Source organism: Amblyomma mixtum, chromosome 1, assembly GCF_055824585.1.
Source record: "Amblyomma mixtum isolate Tamu chromosome 1, ASM5582458v1, whole genome shotgun sequence".
NCBI classification, from domain to species: Eukaryota; Metazoa; Arthropoda; class Arachnida; order Ixodida; family Ixodidae; genus Amblyomma; species Amblyomma mixtum.
In genome coordinates, this window is record NC_143012.1 from 46,816,971 (window position 1) to 46,843,316 (window position 26,346).

Genomic DNA, 26,346 nt, shown 5'->3' on the forward strand with positions numbered 1-26,346 from the left:
GCACTCGAAATCTATTTAATTATACGCTGCCAACGGCGCAGCGGGGCGCGGCGTATGCTAACATTCAAACCGCGCGCCCCTGAAACCGGAACCGGAAGTCGTCCCAGGCAGCGAGGCGCAGCGCATGCAGCCATTCAAACTGCGCGCGTTGAAACCGAAACCGGATGTTATGAGACTCCGCCCGCTTGGTGCGCTGCAGTCAAATGGGCCGCTGGGCCCTATGGGAGTGTCCGCTCTTTACCAATATCTTTCTCTATGGCCTGTGCCTGTTGGTCGACGACCGGCGTTTGTGCCATATCACCGCTAACGCGCTCATTTCACATCTGCTTTTGCTGCCCGCCCGCTGTGGCCTTCGATAAAAAGCTTTGCATCCGCCGGGAGTAAACAGGAGCGGATCCATTTATGAGCATTGCTATCGGTCGTCTCGTTGCCGCACGACTAGCGAGGAGCAGCAAATCGTCGCCGACAACGAGCGTCGTAGTTGCAGCTGCTTTCGGCGCCTCTACTGAAGCCGGGGTCCCGTTAGCTAGGATAGCGCAGTCGTCAACGAGGCAGTTTTGCCGTTCCTCGCTTGCCGTTAGCGTGCCCGAAAGCCGGGGAAAGTTGTTCAGCATGGACGCCGAGAAAGGCACCGCTCCAGGCTTGCTCAGGGAATGGGACTTCAACGTGACGCCCGAGGAGCTCCGCGCCAGGGCGACCAAAATTATGGACGAGGGCCGAAAGATCTTCGACCGGATCGGCGCTCTGCAGGGTGACGAGATCACCTTCGACTCCGTACTCGGGGTGAGTGATGAATGCAATGAAAAAGCAGTGACAAAAGTTTTTGTATGTGTCTTTGTTTATGTGTCTGCGACGATTTTCCGTTGCTCGTAGACCACAAACTTTGCCTAAGCCGGCAAATTCCTCGTTGGCGTTGCTTAATTCTCCTAGCACAGCGGACCCCTCCTCTGACCTGACAGTCGAAAAACTGCCGTTTTACATTAGCTTAGTCGAAAAACTGCCGTTTTACATTAGTTTACACCCGTGGAATGGTGTGAGGTGCCCGAGTGTGTCAGCATTATGTTCAAGGATGCACATACAGACACACTCGGGCCCCTCACATCCTTCCACGGATGTATACTAATGTAAAACGGCGGTTTTTCGACTGCCAGGTCAGAGGAGGGATCCGGAGCGCGAGGAGAACTAAGCAACGCCAACGAGGAATTTACCCCAAGCTTTCACTGAGTGACGCATGCTCAGTTTTGCTGGCTGGCAGAACACTTCACTTTACGCGCAAAACTTTGCAGATGCTGTGTACCATGTCATTGCCTAATGAATGTTGTAATGGTCTGGACAGAAGTGAATGTATGTATGCATGCAGCCACGATCCCCAAGTGCGCTTTACTGATCGCTTTGCCTAGGATCAGTGATATTTCATGCACGAAAAGCATATTTGATGTTACAGAAGTGGATGTATGTATGCAGCCATGATCCCCAAGTGCGCTTTACTGATTGCTTTGCCTAGGATCAGTGATATTTCATGCACGAAAAGCATATTTGATGTTTTCGCATAGCCGGCCGTTCACTAGAGACGGTGCAAAAATTTTGCGCCCGCTGCAGTAAGCACTGCACAGTTGGATTTGCACTGAAGTGTTGAACCTAGCTCGCCTTATCGGCGCTGGTTTGCACAGATGTTCAGCGAAGTTTTCTACGTAGGCTTTCGAACAGCATGCACAAAGCAGCATTGAAGTGCATGTGCTTCAATGCTTGGTTTGTCTTCATGTAGCCTTATCTTTACACTGTTTTAGTTATCTTTTCTTTTTCTGGCTGCAGTGATGCCGCCGACCTTTATTGTTGAGCTCAGGCACTCTATTAGGAACAAGCCAACGCACACATGAGACAACTTGACATATTGAGAAAAGATTTGTTTGCAGCATATCAAGCAGAACAACATTTTTTCTGGTTTCTTGAAATACTGAAGTTGCAATATAAGTATCCGAAATAAATACAGAGCCTGGCCTTATATTCTTCTTCACTCTGTGCGTTTTTTTATAATATAGGGTCACGAAGACAGGACTGCATAAAATAAAGTGTGAGGCGAAGCTCCCCTCTTTCTCTGGAAAGGAGATGTCAAATGTCACTTGCCATTAGTAATGTTTGCCAATAGATCCATATTGCTACACTCAATTCCTGCAGCAGCCTTAATGCCTGTATAGTAGTCGCTGCTTTTTTAAAGTATATTTTGGGAGCCTCAACTAATGATTGTTGTCGTCGCTAGTTTACCGCTGTTTTCATGCTTGTGGCAACATTAAAGATAGCGGCAGGTCTCGCCACATTGTGGTGATGCTCTAAGGCAGATAGCTCAGTGTAAGAAAAAATAGCAGGTAATTGCAGATGTATTTTTTGCAGGAACAAAATAAGAAAATAGCACCTACACATTGCAGTATAGTTACTTGAAATTTTTAATTTCATTGATAAAGAATCAATAATTTCACTAGAGCAAATGGTGGGGGTCAAACCATTTATATCTTTGTCGTCCGTGTCTCAAAGTTTCTGTTCGATAATCCTACAACGTCCAGGCTGTCTCAATGCTGTACGTAAGCGGATGCAGCGGAAATGTTAAAGTGGAAGAAACGTGTTATTACAGAATAAAGTTTTGCTAAATCTTAGCAATCCACTTATAATTTCTGCTTGAAATAAGAACTAACTTTGTGGTAAGAACTAACTTTGTGGCAGCATTACAATGCTGCCTGTCATACAGGCATTTTCTCTATTCTTTGCACCTGTCGTGGCTTGGAACGCCTTACTATTGAAGTAAACTATACTGTTTAATAGGTGAAGCGAATCTCTCGCAACTACTTCTGATTGGCAGGAAATTGCGCAAAAACTGAAATGGTTGTGCTAAAAAATGCTTGTGCTAAAATATCTTGCATGCCTTTTACATCTAGTCACCATCGCTGCTGTAATCTATGAACATTCTTTTATTGCCATGTGACGCTGTCGGCCGAAAGTGACGCGAACTGAGCAAGAGTGGATTCCGCTGAAAATGACAGCAAGCCAGTCTTCCGGGCAATGCCTCTACCTTTGTCTCTGTTAACATTGTTAACATTTTTTCTGTTAGTGGATTGAGAAAAATAAGAGAGACTAGAGAGAGAGTTGACGGATGAAATGCGGTTTGTGCGCGACATGTTTTGACAATGCAGGAAATGGCAGAGGCCCAGCGTATCTTCGCCAATGAGAGGCTTTACCTGGACCTGCCCATGTATGTTTCGACCAAGAAGGAGCTGCGTGACGCCAGCGCTGATCTCTCAAACAAGCTGAATGAGTTTGAGGTTGAAATCGAGTGAGTGGACTGAATAATGGCCATCTTTCTGACTGCTGCGACCACGTGCAAGAGTCTTCACTCTGTGGACTTCAGTGTAAAGATATCAGTTCAAGATAAAAGTGATGAGTAATTTGGTTGGTTTGGTTGGTTTATGGGCTCTAATGTCCCAAAGCGACTAAGGCTATGAGGGACGCCGTAGTGGAGGGCTCCGGAAATTTCGACCACCTGGGGTCCTTTGTGCTGAGTTTGAATTGCTCTGAGTAGCATACCAAATCTGTTCAGTTTGTCATATCACTGTTGTTGCATAAAGAAGTTTTGAAACATTATGTGCTTAATTGTAGTACTAATTGCACTCATTTGTAGCCTTACTCAGAATCGTTGGTGGAAAAGACTTCCAAGGTTATGTTTTCGGAGTGGTGGTTTTGATAGGTGTGAGAACGCTGCAAAACAAAACGAAAACCAGTCGAATTTCGATGGAGGCGAAATTCTAGAGGCCCGTGTACTGTGCGATGTCAGTGCACGTTAAAGAACCCCAGGTGGTCGAAATTTCCGGAGCCCTCCACTACGGCGTCCCTCATGGCCTTGAGCCGCTTTGGGATGTTAAACCCCATAAACCAAACCAAACCAACCAAAGTAATCGTGTTTTCCACCAGTAGCCATTCTGTTAGTGGCAAAGAAAGAGCTCCTATTGCAGGTTCGTTGCCTGGGAGGACTGTGGACACACTGAACTGTATACCTTCAGGTAGTTGCGGTTTTATTCCAACCTGTGAGTAATTGTGTTAGATTGTTTTTGTCTTTCTCCTCTTTGGTCACCTGTACTTCTTTAAATCAGCGCTTTGCATGAGTTGAATGGTACACCTGGCTAGGAAGCGGGGTACCTAAGGACAACATCTCAAGAATGGGCGATCGCCACAGAATATAGGTGTCATTGTCCTTCGCTGATATGCAGTTGTGTTGACTTTTGGATCATAGATGATCAGGGTCCACAGATGTTTGTGGTGGCTTGAGATGGGAAGCTGTTCATCTTTGCTCTTGCCCTTTCAAACTAAGGTCACACATTCTCTCCATGAAGCAGTCTCGTTTTCTGCTTCCTGTAGTTTGTTTAGATACGCTGTCAGTTGCGCGGGGTATGTTTACAGGAAAGCCACATACAGAAAGCTATAGGCACACAATAAAAGAAACTGTTTAAGATTGGGATAACAGTCAGATATAAGGTGGGAAGATAGTTTGATTATGGAGAGTATTTTAGTGTTTTGAAAGGGGGTTCGTGTACTAGTGAACTCGGCGATACAGTTCACCAAACAGCTGAGCGGACGGCAGCAAAATCAGTCAGTCTAGACATAGAGAGCTGGAGCCACGCGCCGGCACTTCGTCGTCAACTTCTTCATCTGCCATTGAGGCAACATGAGGCGCGTTCATCATAGTTGAGGCGCGTTCATTGTAATTCACTACAGTTTATGTATATAACACACAGTTTCTAATGAACAAGCACGACAATGTACCAAGAAAGCTTTAAAAATGATAATTTGGCAGTTACTTAGGAGCATCAACGTGCACGAGTCGCGTCACTCGTGTTTTTTCCTAATACTTGTGCCTGTCTTGTTCGTCCCTGTGTTCAGCATGCGTCCCGACATCTTCGAGAAGCTGCTTGTGCTGGAGAAGAAAGACACGAGCTCCCTGTCGCCGGAGATGAAGAGATTCCTGGAGAGGCTCATCAAGCTCCGGAAGCGGGATGGTGAGTCTCAGAATCATGGCAGTTATCAGAAATAATTCTCATCCCATGCGTGAGCATGAAAGGCTTATGTATGGCACGCCCACCAGCACGCATACTCTCAGAGTGCCTAGTAACCAGGAAAACAGGGTTACCACCAGGGAAGTTTTACACACTGGGGAAAATCAGGGGAGTAGTCTGGAATATACCACTAAAAATGTTGGCTGAACTGGGGAAAATGGGGAAGTTGTTGCTGGGGGATTAAAAATGTTGGCCGAATTGAGGGAAATAGGGAAGTTGTTGCTGGGGGGTTAAACGTTGGCCAAATTGGGGAAATTTGGGAAGCCGTTGCTGGGGGAATTAAAAATGTTGGCAGAATTGGGGGAAACGGAAGTTGTTGCTGGGGGATTTAGAAACGTTGGCCAAACTGGGGAAAGTTGGGAAGCCGTTGCTGGGGGAATTAAAAATGTTGGCCGAATTGGGGGAAACAGGGAAGTTGCTGTGGGATTTAAAAACGTTGGTCAAATTGGGGAAGTTGGGAAGCCGCTGCTGGGGGAATTAAAAATGTTGGCCAAATTGGGGAAAGCTGGGAAGCCGTTGCTGGGGGAATTAAAAATGTTGGCCGAATTGGGGGAAACAGGGAAGTTGTTGCTGGGGGGAATGAAGTGAGGGGTCTGTGCACATAAGCATGCCATCTCTTCGCTTCTATCATGCATATAATTCATGGTATTCCCCACCCCCCAGCCATTTTTTCCCTAATTGATGAAAAGAGCACTCCAGGTGCTGGCTTTTTCTGTATTTATTTATTTTAGAATACTGCAGGCCACTGCTTGGCCCAAGCAGGAAGGAATTTGCATTGTTACATAACCAAAAGAATAAAATTATACAATATTAGCAGCACACGGATACAAAGCATACATATAAGCATTATTAGCAGGTAAGTAGATGATTAACGCATCAGAAAAATTTTGCGAGGAAAAAACAGATGCCGGTAACGAATTCCAATCTTGCACTGTTCTATTGGTTGTTGTGGGCCGCGGTATAATTTCTGGCAGAGAAAGGGCAAGAAACGTAATTGCATCCAAAAGTATTTCCTGCATAAAAAGCTGGCAGCATTAGTGCTCAGACTAGTGCACTTGTAGAAAATCATTCTATGCTGGTCCTACAGCAGTGCTGCTATCGAAATTATGATTGGCTTGATGCAGACCTGGAAACACAAAGCACCAGCACAAAGTGTTAGTATGTGGCTTTGCATTAGCATCATGTAGGAAGGCCAGGAGGTAAATTACAGACATGCTCGTCCTCAGCTGTCACTTTTGCCTTTGGTGTGGCTTTGGCATCCCGAAGGACTCTGAAGTCACTGCAGTAAGGGAGTAATTACTCATTGACGTCCACCCAAGCGCAGCCATTCACCTACAATGGAAAGCTGTACAGCTTTCTCAGAAACTTCGCAGTTAAAGAAAAATGCGCTTCTGGTCCGGGTTTCGAAACCGGGACCACCGCTTCACCGGAGCAGTCGCTCTACCAATTGAGCTAACCAGGACGGCAAGCTTATGGCAGGGCAGGAGCGAATTGATCAATAACTCGAAGTGGGAACAGTGTTGGTGAAATGTTCCCATTCCGAGTTATTAATCAATTCGCTCTTGCCCTACCTTAAGCTTGCCGTCCCGGTTAGCTCAGTTGGTAGAGCGGCTGCTCCGGTGAAGCGGTGGTCCCGGGTTTGAACCCTGGACCAGGACACATTTTTCTTTAACTGCGAAATTTCTGAGAAAGCTGTATAGCTTTCCTTTGTAGTCGTATGGCTGCGCTTGGGTGGACGTCAATGAGTAATTACTCCCGTATTACAAATCTACTCCACCTTGGGGGATTCCCCTAAACATCTGGCCAACACTGTTCCCACTTTGAGTTATTGATCAATTCGCTCTCGCCCTACAGTAAGCTTGCCGTCCCGGTTAGCTCAATTGGTAGAGCGACTGCTCCGGTGAAGCGGTGGTCCTGGGTTCGAACCCCGCACCAGGACGAATTTTTCTTTAACTACGAAGTTTCTGAGAAAGCTGTATAGCTTTCCTTTGTAGCCGTATGGCTGCACTCGGGTGGACGTCAATGAGTAATTACTCCCGTATTACAAATCTACTCCACCTTGGGGGATTCCCCTAAACATCTGGCCAACACTGTTCCCACTTCGAGTTATTGATCAATTCGCTCTCGCCCTACCTTAAGCTTGCTGTCCCGGTTAGCTCAATTGGTAGAGCAACTGGCCCGGTGAAGCGGTGGTCCCGGGTTCGAGTCCCGGAGCAGGACAAATTTTTCTTTAACTACGAAGTTTCTAAGAAAGCTGTATAGCTTTCCTTTGTAGCCGTATGGCTGCGCTCGGGTGGATGCCAATGAGTAATTGCTTCCTTATTACAAATCTACTCCACCTAGGGGGATTCTCCTAAACATTTGACCATGAAGTCACTGCCATTCCTGTGCAGGCCTCCACCTGGACGCCAAGGTGCAGAAGCAGGTGAAGCAGCTGAAGAACGAGATCAACGAGCTCGGTGTAGTGTACAGCAAGAACTGCAACGAGGAGAACACGGTGCTCGAGTTCACCGAGGAGGAGCTGCGGGGCACACCCGAGGACTTCATCAAGAGCCTGGAGATGGTGCGTTGCAGCTTTTTCTTCCTGCCTTTTCTCTGCCCCCCTTCCCTCTTTTGTGGTGACCATTATTGCTGGGGAAACCCAGTGGATCAGGCGAGGGTTTCCATGACTGGGACTTGGCGAGATGTAACAGTAAGGAAAGAGTAAATAAACGAGTGCTGCCGCGGCGACAGTGAGAGGGTAAGAAGCAGGGGTGGTGAGGAGGCTAGAAGAAGAGTGCACAGTGTGATGGGCTCAGAGCTGCCAAGTGAGGTGGCCAGCAGTGGCTAGTGGATGAGAGTGTAGTGTGCAAGCACTGGAATGTTATAGCCACCGAACCACTATTGCAAGCATCATCATCATCATCAGCCTGACTACGCCCACTGCAGGGCAAAGGCCTCTGCCATGTCTCTCCAATTAACCCTGTCCTTCGCCAGCTGCAGCCACCCTATCCCCGCAAACTTCTTAATCTCATCCGCCCACCTAACTATCTGCCGCCCCCTGCTACGTTTGCCTTCTCTTGGAATCCACTCCGTTACCCTTAAGGACCAGCGGTTATCTTGCCTTCGCATTACATGCCCTGCCCAAGCTCACTTCTTCCTCTCCCATTGCAAGCACTGAAGAATAATTGCACCCACCCGTTTGCTTTGAAGTTGATCAGTGGGCCACTTGACAGATCTCTTCATATTCCATTTTTTTTGTGCACTTTAGTTTTTGAATAAAACTCTGAACTATAAGGGTCAGTAACCTCTTTGTCACTATAGGAACAAATGCGGGTCAGGAAAGGAAGAAGTGTACAGGTAGTTGGGAGCTACACTTCTCTCATCTGAGTAGAGGCGTCCAGTTGGAGGCATAAAGGGTGATGTGTTTTCTTGGTCTGGAGACTGGCCCTCCATTTTCCACGTGGAAAACTGCTGTATGGAATCTCCACGCTTAAGGTTCGAGCCTTATGAACCTGGTGAATAAAACAATGAAGCCTTCCATACCTTCTTTCTTTTTCTCCAACTTTCCAGTGGGTTTTCAAAGCGCAGTGTTTGGATTTTATTGCAAGTTGTTTGCAGAAAAAAAATGAGGCGACATAAAGATGCAGGAGGTGATTTAGAGTGTTTGGTATTTGCAATTTGGCTGGAGGCATGAGGACTGTGTTTCTTTGATTTGTGCACCGTCCGCTCTTGTCACTGATGTCCAGTAGTCTCGTAACCCTTCCCAGGTGGAGTCTGGTAAGCGCAAGGTGACCCTGAAGCACCCACACGTGTTGCCCATCATGAAGATGGCGGCCGACCCCGAGACCCGCAGGAAGGTCAACCATGCCTGCGAGTCCAGGTGTGTATGTGTGCGTTTGTGCTTGCAGGCGGGGGAAATTTCAGTGGCTGATACTGAGAGGAAGTGGTGGGGATAAGGGAGGTTTCAGCTAAAAAAGCTACAGGTTGTAGAGCTCGGAAAATATCTGTGATCGCAGAGGAACATTGCGTCATCGAGACAGTAACCTCCCGTTAAAGGGAGAGCCTGGTCTTGAAAAAAAAAAAAATATTAAAAATATTCAGGGAATATGTATTTTTGTGTGCCGATTCTAAATATGTCATTTAATTTCATGTAAAACAATTCCTTGAGCACTTATGCACTTTTTATGCATGTATTTTCTGAAAAACCTCTGAAAAAAATTTCTTGTGAGAAACTTGCTAACATGCATGCCATTGGGTTCTCTTGACACCAAGGAATGCAATAAGGGTAAAAGTGTCTTCCTGCCTATCATTGAACTTAAGTTATGAACTTAAGTTATAGGGTTTTGAAGTTGTCGCTTCAGAAATGAGAAGGAAAGTGTGTACTATTCCTGTTTCTGAAGCGGCTGCTTCAGTACCCGATAACTCAAGTTCTATGATAGCCAGGATGATAATTTTACCCTTATTGCATTCTTTGGTATCAAGAGAACCCAATTGCATACATTTCAGCAAGTTTCCCGCAGCAAATTTTCTTCAAAACTCTTTGCAAAATACTTGCATAAAAATTGCACAAGTGCTCAAGGAATTGTTTTACACGAAATTAAATGACATGTCTAGAATCATCGCATGAAAATACATGTGCCCTGAAAATTTCATAACTATGACTAGATTAATAAAATTTTCTTTTCAGGACCAGGCTCCCCCCTTAAACTGCGTCACAACATATTGTTTTAGATGCCGCCTCCATTTTTTTCTGCTTTGCTAGTGCTGTTGATTTGATTGAGTGCTAACGAAAGAAGGAAGAGGACAGCAGATTTGTTCCATTTGTTTCGCATTCTTTTTCAACAGGTGCATCAAGGAGAACATTCCACTGCTTGAGAAGGCCATCTCCCTTAGACACAAGGTGTGTGACTGGGCCTTGTGAACAAAGCTGTCTTGTTGTCTATCAACAGTTTCTTTACTAGGTGTGAAAAAAAAGCTGTATTAAAGAGCAGTTCCGCAGCTTTCTAAAGGAGGAGGTAGGGTGTATGGTCATGTTAATACCCTTGGATACTGCTTCCTTCGCTACAACAAATACATTTTATGAAATAAAATTGTAAATTGCTATTTATACGTGGCCTAAGAAAAGAAAGTAAGAATGTCATCGAGTATGGGAATCCTCTGGCTATCAATTCATGTAATTAAAAGCAACAAAATGCAATGAGAAAGTTCATTAAAGCTGCATAAGAAATTACCTAAATACACTCTAGAATTTAGGATAACTTTTGATCAAAGACCACCAGCTCAATTATGGTTACATTTTTGGAACCAAAAGAGAAAAACACATCTGTGCGCAATTTTAATGAGATTCTAGCTATAAATAAAATTGGTAATTTGGTAAATTGGTTTTTGAGGAAAGGAAAGGCGCAGTATCTGTCTCATCTCCGTGGACAGTTAGAAAGGTGGGAGTGAAAGAAGAAAGAGAGAAAGAGGTGCCGTAGTGGAGGTTTCTTGAATAATTTCGACCACCTGGGGATCTTTAACGTGCACTGACATCCCACAGCACACGGGCGTCTCTTGCGTTTCGCCTCCATCGAAACGTGGCCGCTGCGGTCGGGTTCGAACCCGGGTACTCCGGCTTGGTAGACGAGCGCCTTACCACTGAGCCTCCGCGGCGGGTAAATAAAAAAGTTAGCTTTAGGATCTTTGTTCCCCTTAACTTAAGGGGGGACACTGGTCTTGAAAAGAAAATTTTATTCATTTAGTCATAGTTATGAAATTTTCAGGGCACATGTATTTTTGTGCGCTGATTCTAGATATGTCATTTAATTTCATGTAAAACAATTCCATGAGCACTTATGCAATTTTTATGCAAGTATTTTGCGGAGAGTTTTCAAGAAAATTTGCTGCAGGAAACTTGCTGAAATGTATGCCATTGGGTTCTCTTGACACCAAGGAATGCAATAAGGGTAAAATTATCATCCTGGCTCTCATAGAACTTGAGTAATAAGGTACTGAAGCTGCCACTTCACACACAGGAATACACACTTTTCTTCTCATTTCTGAAGCGACAACTTCAAAACTCTATAACCGAAGTTCTTTGATAGGCAGGAAGACAATTTCACGCTTATTGCATTCCTTGGTGTCAAGAGAACCCAATGGCATACATTTCAGCGAGTTTCCCGCAGCAAATTTTCTTCAAAACTCTCCGCAAAATACTAGCATAAAAATTGCATAAGTGCTCAAGGAATTGCTTTACATGAAATTAAATGATATATTCGGAATCAGCACACAAAAATACATATGCCCTGAAGATTTCGTAACTGTGACTTCATTAATAAATTTTTTTTTTTCAAGACCAGTGTCCCCCCTTAAACTTAATTTGAACTGATACTTTGGCTAGGAGTTATCAACATAATGTTAATAAAGACTTCCCTCAATTCAAGTTTCATGCAGTTCAAACAAATTTTCAATCCCTCTGAGTTCAAATAACTGAGAGTCAACTGTAACATGGAAACATCAGAAGTGTGACATTTGAGAACATCTTATGCGAATGTCATGTTTCGTCTAATGTCGTATTTTCGTGACAACCAGTCTTGGCATCATTTGGCATCGCACCACAGAGAATCAAAATCCGCTCTTTGCTTACCCTTTGCCATCTGCAGAAGGCACAGATCCTGAACTACCCGACACATGCTGATTACGTGACGGAGATGCTCATGGTGCGTTCGGCAGCCAATGTGCGGCGCTTCCTCACCGAATTGGCGGAGAAGCTCCAGCCGCTGTGGGTCAAGGAGAAGAAGGTGCTGCTCGAGCTCAAAGAGGAGGAGGTACGTCTGGTCGGGCACGTTTTACAATGATGCAGACATGTGTTCCTTCTCTTATGTCGCACAAATGCTGGAGGGATGCTCCAAATGCTTCACACCACCATTGGGTGGGCAGATCCAGCTGTCGTACTTCAGTGATACAGTAAAACCTCATTAATACGTACCCGCTTACCAAGTAGTTGCGGTTAAAATGTAGTTGTGTGAATTCCCCGGCGTAGCCACCATTGAAACCAATGTATTGGCTGACCGCTTAAAACATAGTAGCCCATGAACTGCCTACCGCTTAAGGGGGGACACCCCTCTTAGAACTATTTTTTTTATTTATGGACAGATTTACACCAAATTTTCACTGTTTGTACATTTTAATGTGCTGATTCTAAAACTGCAAACAGTTTCCCCCTGCAGCAGTAAGTTTTGTATTTATCATGAAAAATATGTCTTTTGTTTGGAGGAAGTTTGGTTTATTAACATAAGACCTTGTGGAGAAGATTACTATTTATAAATGATCTAGAATCACCAAGGAGTGCAATAAGGCATAGATGAGCATTCTAGGACGACTTGGACGAAAGTTACAGCTGGTCAAACATTACAGAGAAAAAGCTCATTTTGACTACTGAGACAAACAATTTATTTCCAAAATTTTCCTGAGGAAGCAGTAGCTTAAATTTAGCCTTATTGCACAACCTGTGCATTTATCTTTCTAGCACAACAAGAATTGTAGTAATAGCTAATATAGAATTGGAGATATCGCTCCTCCAAAATTCTGTGCATGCCAAAATATCAGTTTTGAGAAATCGAAAAAAACGTTTTTGGCATATTTTTGTGGCACTAAGGGTAACTACAAATCACTGAAGTGAGTTCTGGCTGGTTTCTGATATAAAAGCACCATTTCCCGTCAACATAACTGCGGTTGCAACAAGCAAATTGCCGGCGAATAGATGGCATTGTTTGGAGGAGTGCCTTTGCACTGTGACCTCCCCCAAGCTGCAGCGCGCGATTCTACCTCACAACGGCGCTGTGATTGCAGTCAGCCCCTAACAAACGATACCTGCTCTTTGCTCATCTTGCCCCCCAAAATATTGAGAGACAAATTTATTTCGTCAAGGTTTCCCATTCCGCGCTTTGAGGGACGCCGTTTCGCGGCCACCGCTGGCGCCGCGTCATCAGGTTTATCGGCGATCTCGATCTATCGCGCGCGCCGTTGCTGGCTGTCAACCGAAGCTGCTTAGGTATCGCTTTTTCATCTGCACAGTCACGATTACGCTGTCTGTACGCTGCAGGAATCTCCCTGATCACTTCTCGCCGTCCGCTATAAGCAGCGTCAGTGGCGTTATCAGGTCATCACGAAGCGTCGGCGCTTCGCTGATTGTAGATAATGGGCCGCATGGCTGATTATAGATAACGGGATGCGACGACGATGCAGCGTACACAACGCGCTTCGTACACAACGCGCTTCGTATCTATACCTTTCGCTCCCTCAGGATGAGTGTTCAATCCTCGCTGTCAGGCTAAGCATCGCCGGTTACGGCGTTATCGGACCGTCCTGGAGCGTGGCTGCTGAATGTAGACACAAGGATGCAACGATACAGCGTTCCCAGCGCGCTTCGGATCAATATCTTTTAGTGCTTTTAGACTAAGACTTGCGTAAATTGAAATATTTCGCACTTAGCGCCCCACAAACCTCACTTCGCCGTGACAGTGGGACTGCCCGACCCACACAAAATGGCGCCGGGCTGCAAACGGTCGACGCCGTCAACCAACCAAAAGTCGCCATTTTGGTCACGTGATTTTGAGAACCAATAGCAGAGCGCGTTTTGCTCAATTTTGTTTCTTTGTATGCCGCTGCTTGGGCTTGCTCATAGTTGCCAACCGGAGTATGGAAATAGCCTGAATCGAGACCTTTCAAACGAAACCAAAATGGCGCCGGCGGAGCGCGTATTTTTCGAACTGCGGGCAGTCAAAGTTCGGTGCGATTAGACCTCAATTTAAAGGGCCGCGCGCGCGGTTTCACGTCTTTGGAACGCTATAACTCATGAATTAGGCGGTATTTTTCAACGAAAATTTGTAGATAGCTGCGCAATCACCTCAGGATCGCGAAAATGAAAAGATTGAAAATGCGATTTTTTGACCAATTTTCGGCCGCAAAGAGCCGTGTCCCCCCTTAATGCGTACTTGCCGTCGCGGTTTGGCTGGCGCCATGCTATTACGCAAAACGTTTTCCGCCTTTCCAAAGAGCATTGTCAACGTGCAAACCGCTGGCGATTCAACACTGCGGCCATTTCGGCCATGTCCCGACGAGCGCGGCGATGTCCATGTCAATGGGGAGCCTGAGAAGCGTCGGCCGCTTCTGCGTTCTTGCGCGCGAATGCATCGTCGCCAGCCCTATCGCAGTAACCATCACCGTCACCCCCCCACTCTACCCATGTCATGTGATCTCGCTACACCTCGAGGAAACCTCGCTGCGCGCGTGACGTGTTGTGGATGTGTTGCAGTTAGGCGAAGCGCGTCTTTGTTCCGTGTGCACGCGAACGGTGGGCACCATGCCGAAGCCTACGCGACCGAAGTATCGCGTGCTAACAGTTAAGGAGAAGTTGGACATTATTCGTTCAATTGAAAATGGAACTACGAAAAGTGCACAAGCGCGTGCGTGGGACTTGCCGTTAACAACGGTCTGCGGCATTTGGAATGCTCGGGAGAAGTTGAAAAGCGGGGCCCTATCGAATATGAAGAGGTGCCGCTTGAGGGGATCAGCTTTTCCGGAAGTGGAAGAAGCTTTAGTGCTGTGGTTGAAAAAAGCAAGGTCAGAAAACCTGCCTGTCACCGGACCTCTCCTCGCCGAAAAAGCGGAAGTGTTTGCGGCCCAGCTCAACTGCAAAGACTTTTCGTGCAGTAACGGTTGGTTGGCCCGTTTTAAAGCACGCAAAGCAAAGCTTGCCCCCAGTCTCTCCAATTTTGAGACTGCTGTTGTCGCCGCACGGCCGCCACGGCGGCAACTGAAGATGACCGATTTCTGGTCGGCGGCACAAGAATAAAGTGCACGTATGTACGTATATTTGTTGGATATTTACTGTACCTGAATTTCTTCTCTTTTGGGGCGTGAATAATGGCAAATTTTTATTAGTTGGTTAAGGTGTACTACCGGATAGTGCGTACTATTCCCGCGTTCCCGCCAACTACGTATTAACGGGGTTTTACTGTACTCCAGTCTTCTAGCTGGTGTTGAATGGCCATCAACAATTCTCACGTCACCCAGTTGGGCCTTTGCAATTACACAGTCACCGACTTCATGCTCATTGGTAGTTAATAAAGGTAACTGGGTCAGGTTTTGTATAAATTGCAGTTTCTGTACAAGCTTTGTCCTTCTACATACTACAACTGAACCCTGTAGAGTCATGACGGTTGAGCTCATTACCTTTGGTGCGTATGGATCCACTATGCGTAATGCCCATCTTAGGCCTTTTTCTCTCTCTCTCATGGAGACAACTGACCGTGGATCTCGTTGAACTTTGTCCTTGTGGGCAGGCTGAACAAGAGAGCTGCAGTGTTATCTGATATTCCTTCCCTTCCCCTCAGTGCAAGCGCCAGGGGCTTCCCTTTGATGGGGAGCTGCACGTGTGGGACGTGGCCTTCTACAAGAACCTGGTGGAGGAGCGCCACTACAGGGTGGACCAGGAGAAGCTGCGTGCCTACTTTCCCCTGGACGTGGTCATGAAGGGACTCTTCGGCATCTACGAGGTGGGTGCAGCAGTCTTTCCTGCACTACACTCAGGCAGGCAGTGCAGACAGACAAGAGCAGTGGGCAAGGGAAGGAAGACAGTCAGTTGTTGCACATAGCCATGCAGCTGCATGCCAACCTTGTCTGGCATGTGCATTTTCTTCCCCCATGAAGGTCAGCTCACATGCAAGATTAATGTGCTTTCTGTGCTGAAAAAGAAGGTTCTAGGGGTGTCAGCTGCACTCTAAACACAAATACACCTATATGGGAGTAAAAAAGGTGTAAGATGGCTTTTAGTGCAGTCTAGGGAGTGCACTAGAGGACACCTATTACTCCCTTTTCACTCCTTTCTGTTTAAACAGAAAGGAGTGTATTTGTGTTTAGCAGAAAGGAGTGAAAAGGGAGTAATAGGTGTTCTCTAGTGCACTCCCTAGACTGCACTAAAAGCCATCTTACACCTTTTTTACTCCCATATAGGTGTATTTGTGTTTAGCAGAAAGGAGTGAAAAGGGAGTAATAGGTGTTCTCTTGTGCACTCCCTAGACTGCACTAAAAGCCATCTTACACCTTTTTTACTCCCATATAGGTGTATTTGTGTTTAGCAGAAAGGAGTGAAAAGGGAGTAATAGGTGTTCTCTAGTGCACTCCCTAGACTGCACTAAAAGCCATCTTACACCTTTTTTACTCCCATATAGGTGTATTTGTGTTTAGCAGAAAGGAGTGAAAAGGGAGTAATAGGTGTTCTCTAGTGCACTCCCTAGACTGCACTAAAAGCCATCTTACACCTTTTTTACTCCCATATAAGTGTATTTGTGTTTAGCAGAAAGGAGTGAAAAGGGAGTAATAGGTGTTCTCTAGTGCACTCCCTAGACTGCACTAAAAGCCATCTTACACCTTTTTTACTCCCATATAGGTGTATTTGTGTTTAGAGTGTACCTTGAGGCCTCTGATCATGGGAAGTTCCCTTGGTTGGCTGCTGTTGTCGGCAGGCAGAGATGTTTTCTGGCCTCAGTTTCCTTTTTTGTTTTTGGGCATTTTTTCTATACTTACATGTGTAGCCTTGTCTTTCTGCTTGAATTTCAATTGCGAGTGCAGTGTTTGCCTTTCTTCTTTCGTATTGTGCTCATGTGTGTTTGTGTTGCTTGCTTGAGTATGGAATGGCAGCGACTATCCCAATATGAGAGTACTGTGGCCTTGCCTTATATGAACCTGTTGTGCCTTGTCCTGTGAGCTTATTGTGGAAACATGTGAAATGATGCCGTAAGTGACATCCACGGTCATGCGCATGTGGAAAACTGCCATGTTGTGTCTACCCCTGTGCGCAGCTGCTCCTGGGCCTGAAGTTTGAAGAGGTCGAGAACCCTGCCCTCTGGCACCCTGAGGCTCGCTTGGTGAGTGTGCTCTGATGTGTACAGTAGAGTTTAAGCTGAAAGGGAACAGCTTAGTGTTAACATTCAGTGAGAGACTGCTCCCCATGCATTACCTTGGAGCATCGCTTGTTTCGTGTTCTAATAGGTATTGTTTTTTTTTTCTTTGGAAGAATCGTGCAAAGTTGCTTCCTTGATGTTGGACACAAAACTAGGGAAAATATTAACCTTTGAGTAGAGTGGCAACCGGACACACCGAGAGAGGGGAGCATATAGGAAGGTGCGAGCACCTACGGCAACAGCCCTGCTCCTCATTACCTGCGAGTAGCAGTATTGTCTGCGCTGCAGCAGACACTGCTGCTGTTGCACCATTGTAGTGATCGCATGCCCAAAGCTAGCGGGCTCTTTGTAAGCCACCTCGAAAGGAAGAGTGCCAGTAGCTCGAGTAGCAGCACTGAGATGAAGAAATGTCTTGCCTGTCAAAGTCAGTTCATGTGCACATTGAGCCTGCTTCAGTCTAGGATGGTTGGTACCCTCCAGCTTTCAAATTTTGGACTCTGCAGAGTCTTGGAAGTATCACTAACGAATGTGCACACATTCGTTAGTGTGCATTATTGGAGTCTGAAAAATCATTTGGGGACAGTATACTCTATGCTTATGCCTGTGCTCGGCAGTAGGGTGGACCAGTGCACTCTTTTCGTTTTTCAGTTCAAGGTGAACGACAGTGAGACCAAGGAGCTGCTGGGCTACTTCATCATGGACCTGTACCCTCGTGAGGGGAAGTACAGCCACTTCTGCAACATTCCCCTGCAGGTGAGCGAAAGCGAAGGGACTGTGTGTAGCATGAGACAGCCCATCCCTAAAAGTGTTCCAGGAGCAGTTGTTGTTTGAAAAAAAAACAAACAAACAAACAAAAAAGCCAGTTAGAGCTACATTGTGACTGTGTACAAGGCTAGACAGAACGGTAATGAACAAGCAACAGAACTTTTTGGAAAGCCCTTATACACGTTACTCCACCCACAGATGATGACCTGGACAGGTGGTAATTGCCTGACATTTCATTTAAATTTTTTAAGTTATTTCATTGCCTTAAATATACCCATTGTGGGGGGGATTGCACGAGGCTAAGGATAATATCAAGTGAAAAGCTTCAGTCCAGTGTCTACTTAAAAATAAAAGCGCCAGGCTTTATCACTGGCAGCACAAACAATTTTACGTACACCATATGAGATCAGTTCGTTAATTGCCTGTTCATTAGATGGTAAACTCTTGAAATTGACTGAGCCGGTGTGTTTTCGTACCTCGTTCACCAGTAGTTTTTCGGATGCCTCCTGCGGCTAGATTCTGATCAGTGCTTTGCAATCATCCCATGCCTGTTGTCCTTTATTCCATGCCTCAGTGCTGGTAAGTGTGCTTAAATGCGGAGCTGGTTGTACAGACTTCCACACAAGTGTCTATAGAGTGCCAAGCAGCAAGCTCCGTTGTGCATTGGTGACATCCGTAGCTCCTGGCCGGACTAGATGTGACACTTCGAGACATGGGAAACAAGAAACTATCCACATGAATGTGTGTGCTCTATAAAATGTCGTTTCAAGCCCTGGGCCACCTATAGGTGATGCCAGCATAACTTGCAGTGCACAATTTGCATGCCGTAGATGTGGAACATCTATACCGATACTTGTGCCTCTGTTCTCTTTGCAGCCTGGCTGCCTCAAGCGAGACGGCTCGAGGCAGGTCGGCGCTGTTGCTGTGGTCTGCAACTTCCCCAAGCCCACGGCAGAGAAACCCTCTCTGTTGATGCACACCGATGTGAGTTGCTGCTGTCGAGGCAACATTGGGTGTCTTTGCTCAAGACGAGTGTTCAGAGGAGGTGGCGAGTCTTGAGTGCTCTAATTGCAGTGCTGAGGGGTTGATCTTGTTCCCTCTAGGATTAGTGTTTTCTGATGGACCTAAAGCTAGCCAGCTGTGCCAGAGTTGTTCATACTTGGGCTTGTGGTGCACAGGACAGAAGTTCAAGCGTTATAAAAAGTTTTAGCATGACTTTAGTGCTTGGTGGCATGTCCAAGGTTCATGAGTGTGTGCATTTTGGTGTTCATGGGCCAGTGCTAAGGCCGCCTCAGCTTTGAACTGTATCGTTTAAAATTGATGTAATTGTTTATTTCATGCCACAGTGGCGAATCATGTTGTTTAGTTGTGCCTTGGCATAGGTCAGGGCACAAAAGAAAAACTGCGCTCGACATCTATGGTCCCGTCTCTCTCTCTCTCTCTCTTACGACCAGGTGGAGACGTTCTTCCACGAGTTTGGCCACACCATGCACCACATCTGCAGTCGGACAGAGTTGGCCATGTTTGAGTGAGCACTGCAATTTCTTCCTCTGTTTCTTCTCTCTGTGGGCTTGCCTGGTAGGGGTGGGGGATGGGTGTGGGGAGCAGTGTCTGTGAACTGTTTGATAATCTTGAAAGACATTTCCGGTCCCCTTGAAGGTGTTCAGTGCAGCTCTTCACTTTTCTTTACTGGACAAAAAGACCCAGTAGAACTGTGCTTGCAATGAAAGTCTGCGTTACGTCATGTGCACGTCATGTTTCACGTCACTTAGTCCTGTGTCGTCATAAGAGAATCCCAAGTTTGAATCTGAGCGGCGGGAAAAGCTTTTTCAACTTCGAATCCAAATTTCTTATAAATAAATGTATCTTTCGCTGCCGGCCAAGTGGCAACAAAGCCATGACATGCCGAACTATCGGATTTTGCTATAAAAAAAATATTAATAGTGTTCTCCTCACTGTCCCTTTAACCTGTGTTTGTTCCCTCACCCACTCCGCCCTCTTCCGATCTCTTAACATTACCCCTACCGCTTTTCTTTCCATATCTCGCTGTGTTGTCCTTAACCTAAGCTGAACCCTCTTTGTTAGCCTCCACGTTTCTGCCCCATAGATGTTGCAAGTAGTCCACCTGAGAATGAGTATCAGAGAATACATCCAGTAGTCTCGGCCGCAAGATGCGCCGCTTAGGCCTAACAGTGGGATCCATCCGTCGCAGGGGTCTGGCAGTGGAACGGGACTTCGTCGAGTGCCCGTCCCAGATGCTGGAGAACTGGTGCTGGGACCTGGAGGGGCTGCGCCGCATGTCCAAGCACCACGCGACTGGAGAGCCGCTTCCCCAGGACCTGGCCGACCTGCTCATTGCCTCGCGGCTCGCCAACGTGGGCCAGTTTAACCTGCGCCAGATCACACTCGCCATGTTCGACCTGGAACTGCACATCAAGCCCCAGGTGCACATCAGTGAAGCAGCCCCAACGGCTGCCTTTGAGTGTTACACTTCATTGATGCCTGGGTGCAGTGGCAGGTTTAGAGAAACACTGACAACAACACAGTCCAATTCTTGTTCTCAGCAGAATTCAGTTGTTTGGCTTTTTGGGACTGTTGATGTTGTGTCGCAGCAAATAAAGTATGTACAGGAGAATCTCGATCACACAACTCATGCGGGGTCACAAAAGGTAATTATATCATACCCATATTCATATGACCACAACACTAAGTATAGCAGAAATTATATAAAATGCTTCTACGCAATAAAGAGCACCTCTGCAAGATGGCTTCTGTGCACCTTCTTGCAGAGTTGCGGGGAAGCTGGCTTGCTAGAGCTAAGTGTCGTGGGGGAAAGCTCTCTTGCTGGTGCGGAAAAGGCAGGGCTTCATCGCGCCTACGCTGGCACGGAGACCTGACATGGTCAGATCTCTGCATCGTGTCTGCGTTGTGTGTCATGCATTGCCTTTCACAGAAAAGGTTGCGACAGATTTTTTTGTGTGAGTCGAAAGTTCATGTCATAAGTCTGTCCATCCTCAATCAGCCACGTTAGTGTTGCTTGCCGGAGTTTAGCATCGTTTGTTTCAAAATGTGTTTGCTTCTTGTGATAGTTGACAGTGCTGATCAATCGCATCGAGATAAAGCGAACATGCTGAGCAGCGGCTCTGAAGGTCACGTGCATGCTTTCTACACAAGGTTAAAAAAACTTTCATTTCAGGCTGGTTATGAGAGTGTAATGTTAGCTGCGATGTGAGAGAGGTTAGGCCTTTTCGCTACTGATCTCAAGCTCACCGAATCGCGGCGGGGGGGGGGTCTGAAGGTCCTGTGTCCTCCATAGCATTCCATTGTGGAGGATGCTTTACAGCATTTCGCTATAGAAGATTAGGCTGCATTTTTAGGGCTGATGCCCTTGAGTTAGAGAGGTGTTTTTTCTTACCCATGGTGTTTGCCCCCTTTTTTTTCTTTCATTGTTCATTCACAGGCAGAAACAGCCGAGCTGTTCCGCAAAATCCAGGAGCAGCTGCTGGGCTACAAGCCTCAAGATGGGACCAACTTTTCCGCCAACTTCAACCACCTGATGGGTGGCTATGACGCGCAGTACTATGGCTACCTGGTGCGTACAAGTTGTTTCATTTTTCTTGTCAAGCGGCCCAATTGACTTGGAGATCATCAGAAGTGTAAAGGAAGGTCGATATATGCAGCTTGAAAACAGTAGAGCGACATTCTCTCTGCTGTCATACATTCTTATGCTGTACTATTGCACTCAATATGAGTTGCAGCGCGCGGTCATCGACCGGGGCTCGTTCCGTGGTGTGCCTCCTCCAAACAGTCACTCGGAATTCTGGGAGAAACTGCTGTTCCAGGAAACAACAGCACGCCCGCTCAGGAAAAAGTTTCTCCCAGAATTACGAGCGACTGTTTGGAGGAGGCACACCACGGAACGAGCCCCGGTCGATGACCGCGTGTTGCAACTCATATTGAGCGCGATAGTACATCCTTGTACAGTATCCAAACATACAGTTGACATGGATGTGAGGGTGCAGCGGATGAAAAAACGTTGTAAGGGGTCGTTCCATGTCACATAAGAAGTGGTTCAGTTAAACTTTCTGAAGTAAATGTAATTGAATGCTACTGTGCAACTGCTAACTTTGATAGTTTTACTTGAATTATGTTGCTGTGCCATTCAGCTGCTGACCCCAAAGACGCAGGTTCGATCCCGGGCATGGCGGCTGAATTTCTATGCAGGCGAAATTCTAGAGGCCCGTGTACTGTGCGATGTCAGTGCATGTTAAAGAACCCCAGGTGGTCTAAATTACAGGGAGCCCTCCACTATGGCATCCCTCATAGCCTGAGGCGCTTTGGGATGTTGAACCCCCCCATAAACCAAACTTGTTTTGTTGTAAATTTACCCATTTTAAGGGGGGACACTACCCTAAAAAGTGAACTTTGAACCGCTTGCTCGATTTCGTTGAAACTTGCGAATATCACTGCTGGGACCACCTCTGCCAAATTTCATTATTCAGCGGGGGGGTTTGTCTTGAACATTATAGTGCTTAAAATAAAATGGGATGATTTTCAATCATACGAGTCTATTTTTCTCATCTCCTGTTTCTTCAGTGAGCTGTCAGCTTAGAAAAGCTAGCATTCGAATATTATTTGATAATATTGGTATTGTAGCAGGTTTTCTGGAGCAAAATTTTATGAGGAACACAACTGTGCGCTCAGTTTGTCTATTTTTTTCCCTTTTTTCACACTAAAAAATGACTAAAAAAGTTGACGTAGAATGAAAATCCAATGTCATTCTTTATATGTTATTATTCTTTCAAAATATAGGAGAACTAAACAAAATAATTCCACAGTAGTGTGCTCTGGACATTCCCAACGCCACATAACACAAAAAATTGGAAAAATTACCCTTATTTTTCAAACAATAGTTTTCCTAAGCAAGCATAGTCATCCTTGGCATAAAGGTTACATAACCTGCTTCATACTTATTCTAGAATAATTAAATTTGGCAGAGGTGGTCCCACCAGTAATATAAACTAGCCCCACATGTTTCAATGAAATCGAGCAAGTGGTTGAAAAGTTGACTGTTTAGGGTAGTGTACTCCCTTAAAGCTGAAAAAACTAGTTTTGCACAGTACTGGCCAGATACAGGCTGCAGGTACAAAAAGCAGCCATCGTGTATTGTGTTACTTGTCTACGCACACATTTTTGCCTCAAAGCAGTCTAGGCGAAGCGCTCCAATTGGGAGTAAGGGTCAATCAGTTTTAACCGGCATTCCTGTCTTTGTGTGCTTCCGTCTTTGCTTGTCCTCCGTTGGCTGGATGTCCCACCAACAGTGGAGCCAGGTGTTCAGCACGGACCTCTTTGAGACGCGCTTCAAGAAGGAGGGCATCCTCAACCCCAAGACGGGCATGGACTACCGGAGGCAGATCCTGGAGCCTGGCTCCACAAAGGTGCGGAAAAAGCTGGACTTTTACGGAAGAGTCGCTCCAACATGGAGCACAAGTTTGATGTTTTTATTGGCCGCCTAAACTAGAAAAAGGAGTGATCATGTCTCATTATGTCCGATTTTTTATTTTTTTTTTCTGCTACTCCACCTAAGAACGTCTTGGGTCGACTGATATGTTATATTCTCATGTATAGTAGACATGTGTTCCAGTGTTACAATACCTTACAAGTGTTAGTCCAGCTATTATTGGCTCAGTTCACAGTGGGTGGGGTCTAGAGCTTCTCAGACTTTATGCTTCGCTCTATATGAGGCTGATCTGTGCTCTTATTTAATTGTTTTACCTTCTTCAGTGGCACAGTGATCTGGCTTCACTATGGTAATATGAAAGAATTTATCATTGATAAAGCTCCCATGGATTTCATACCAAGTGCACAGTATCAGTTTGTCATGACATTTATCATGACAAAGAGCTTGTCGGGACGTTTTCTGTGTGAGGCTCTGTTGCTTTAGCCTTTTGGGATTCTTAATACTAATGTACTTTATTTACGCAGCTAGTCTGTCAGGTTTTGGTGCTAGCTTTTGCAAGAGTTATTGTATTGTCATGTCATATGAATCGCATCTTTTGTTCATTGATTGAAGCGGCATGAGCACTGAGATGTGTACAATTTTCGTTTGGATGAGTTTTCAACAATGGTAGTTAAGAGTACCTTGCACGCTGGTGCATGACAACTGTTTTGCTGAATGTGCGGAAAGTCAGTCACCTTTCTATCACCTTTCAATCACCAAGAGGTGTTTGTCGCGCAAGTGGGCCAAGACTTCGGTGGAGTAATGGTGGAATCTGCAGCTGGTGGCAGAAAGGACCAGGAAGTCAGGGGATCACTTAGTCAATCATTGCGACATGAGACGATACTCCCCAAGATGCATTTGAGGCCGCTTGTGTGCGAGAGGTGGCTGAGATGTTACCATGTCCAGGCAGATGATATGTGTGCACGCATAGCACCTGTAGTACTCCTGAACAAAAAAGCGAGTTCTTGCATGGACACTTGTGATCCTTTGTGTGGTGTTGACAGAGGTTGGGTACTGTGTAGAATAAAGTAAGGTAATGGTGGGAAGACTGAGGTATTGCTTCAGAATTGGTACTTATGAGGGTTTGTGCGTGTCTTCTATACTTGATCTTTTTTAAGCTGTTGTTATGCTTCAAAAAGGTGCCAATAGAATGTGACTATCAACCAGTCGGGCTAGTAGGCATTGCATGTGTCGCAAAAAAATAAAATAAAGAGCAATCTTTGCTCTTTATAAAGAGGTGAGGCACAGGACATTAAATGGCATAGTTATGCACAAAAACAGTTTATTAAGGAGAAAGCCTTTAATGCCTCATCGTTGTCGACACAAGGTTGTCAACAGTGGTGTCATGCTTTTTGGTCGGTCAAAATGGTTATGACGTCAGACTGCGCGGATTCGAAGTAATGATGTCACCCACAGATGCCTGACGCCCCCTTTTGGAGCAGATGACAACTAATAAAAAATAGTTGTCGTCCGCTCCGACAGGGGGCGTAAGGCGCCCGTGGGTGACCACATTACATACCTCATTACTGCGGACAGAGCCATGGATACAACCGAACTCATCAAAGCAGAGAGAGAGTTGTGCTAAAGATGCAGTCAAAGTCGGCAGTCAAAGTGTGTAGTCAAAGTGTGTAGTCAAATAAAGCACTAGTACAGCACAAACAGTCTCGCAGTCAATGCCAAACAGTGCGCCAGGAAAGGCTTTCGCCTTGCAGCACGTTAGAGAGCCAAAGTGCCCCCTGAATTTTTTAGTTAATTCCTGTGCCACGTGAACGAATTTGCATTTGAAGCAGGTGACAACGATGATGTTGGTTGTCTGTTCACCCAGGATGCAGAAGAGCTCCTGAGGGACTTCTTGGGCCGGGACCCGACCATGGACGCCTTCCTCAGGAGCAAGGGACTGGCACCTTCGAGTTGATGCGACAACGAGCAGTTTTCCCTGAACTTTTTAGCAGACTTGCGTCTTTTCTCCTTTTTGCACAAGGGCAGTGGGGAGAAAGACGTTTAGCCTTATCCATGTCTGCTTTTTGTGTCTCGCTACTTCAAGACTGAAGAGTGCTCAAGCTTTTTATATACTTTCTATGTGCCATGCTGTGTCCGGTTGTGGGACACTGGACACACGTGCCTAAGTGAGGACTGTGGACACGTTTTTTACGTACGTTGTACTGGATTAAAGGGCCGTTTCGTTTCATTTCTTTCGTGATTGTGTGGATTGTGTGGTGTGTGTAACACAATTGGTGCGTGATGCATATAAACACGAATGATGAGGTCTCGTGAAAATTTTTGAACATTGGCTAGTGGTAGGATCTCAGTGTTAAAGCAGTCACTGGCAGAAGCCAAGTAGTAGGTGAGAGTTTATTTATTTGAGAACGCTGACGGCCTTGATGAGGATTCAAATGTATGTAACGAAACACGAAAAGCAGTTCCACATGCGGATAACATATTGTCTTGCATTCTGGTGTTTGCGTAAATAAATCTGCTTGGGCAGGGCATGTAAGGCGAAGGCAAGATAACCGCTGGCCCTTAAGGGTAACAAAGTGGATTCCAAGAGAAGGCAAACGTAGCAGGGGGCGCCAGAAAGCTAGGTGAGCAGATGAGTTTAAGAAGTTTGCGGGGATGCGGTGGCCGCAGCTGGCAAAGGACAGGGTTAATTGGATAGACATGGCAGAGGCCTTTGCCCTGCAGTGGGCGTAGTCAGGCTGGTGATGATGATAGTGGCATTCTTTCAAGGCATGGAAGGTGATGTAACCGATGCTGGCACATCATTGTAGCACAGCAATGTAGGCCACATCAGTCGCATTTCAATGGAAGCGACATGTAGAAGACTGCTGTGGGATGTCTGTGTGCATTAGAGCCCTATGTGGTCGAATTTCGGGATGTTAACTTCACACTGCACCGAACCACTTGATGTACCAAAAACCACGCTGTCTGCCCTGTTGTGGAACAAAAAATTATCCAGAGAGGTATTTGAACGTGGATTGTTGGTAAGTAAAAAGTCATCAAAAACTTCAATGCGGCAGCATTACACTCCACATCATGCGATTTCATGACCTGCGTTGCA

The 26,346-nt window shown here is 45.9% G+C and overlaps 2 protein-coding genes across 3 annotated transcripts in view; one reads left to right on the forward strand and one right to left on the reverse strand.

Moving 5' to 3' along the window:
• The window catches only part of LOC149366225 (zinc transporter ZIP3-like), a 42,538-nt gene that overhangs the window by 13,533 nt on the left and 2,659 nt on the right, over positions 1 to 26,346 (reverse strand). The window lies entirely within an intron of this gene.
• Positions 230 to 25,488, forward strand: LOC149366226 (thimet oligopeptidase-like). 2 transcript variants are annotated; one of them, XM_089549520.1, is made up of 16 exons: positions 230 to 783; positions 3,183 to 3,322; positions 4,924 to 5,039; positions 7,490 to 7,659; positions 8,828 to 8,958; positions 9,924 to 9,978; positions 11,720 to 11,884; positions 15,455 to 15,616; positions 16,922 to 16,987; positions 17,672 to 17,776; positions 18,665 to 18,772; positions 19,243 to 19,316; positions 20,001 to 20,232; positions 21,249 to 21,380; positions 23,110 to 23,226; positions 25,114 to 25,488. In XM_089549520.1, exons 1-16 carry the CDS (start codon positions 403 to 405, stop codon positions 25,201 to 25,203), a joined length of 2,244 nt encoding a protein of 747 aa, XP_089405646.1. In that variant the 5' UTR covers positions 230 to 402; the 3' UTR covers positions 25,204 to 25,488. The 2 variants fall into 2 exon arrangements, with proteins under 2 accessions (XP_089405646.1, XP_089405656.1); XM_089549530.1 differs by having other exon boundaries at positions 8,846 to 8,958.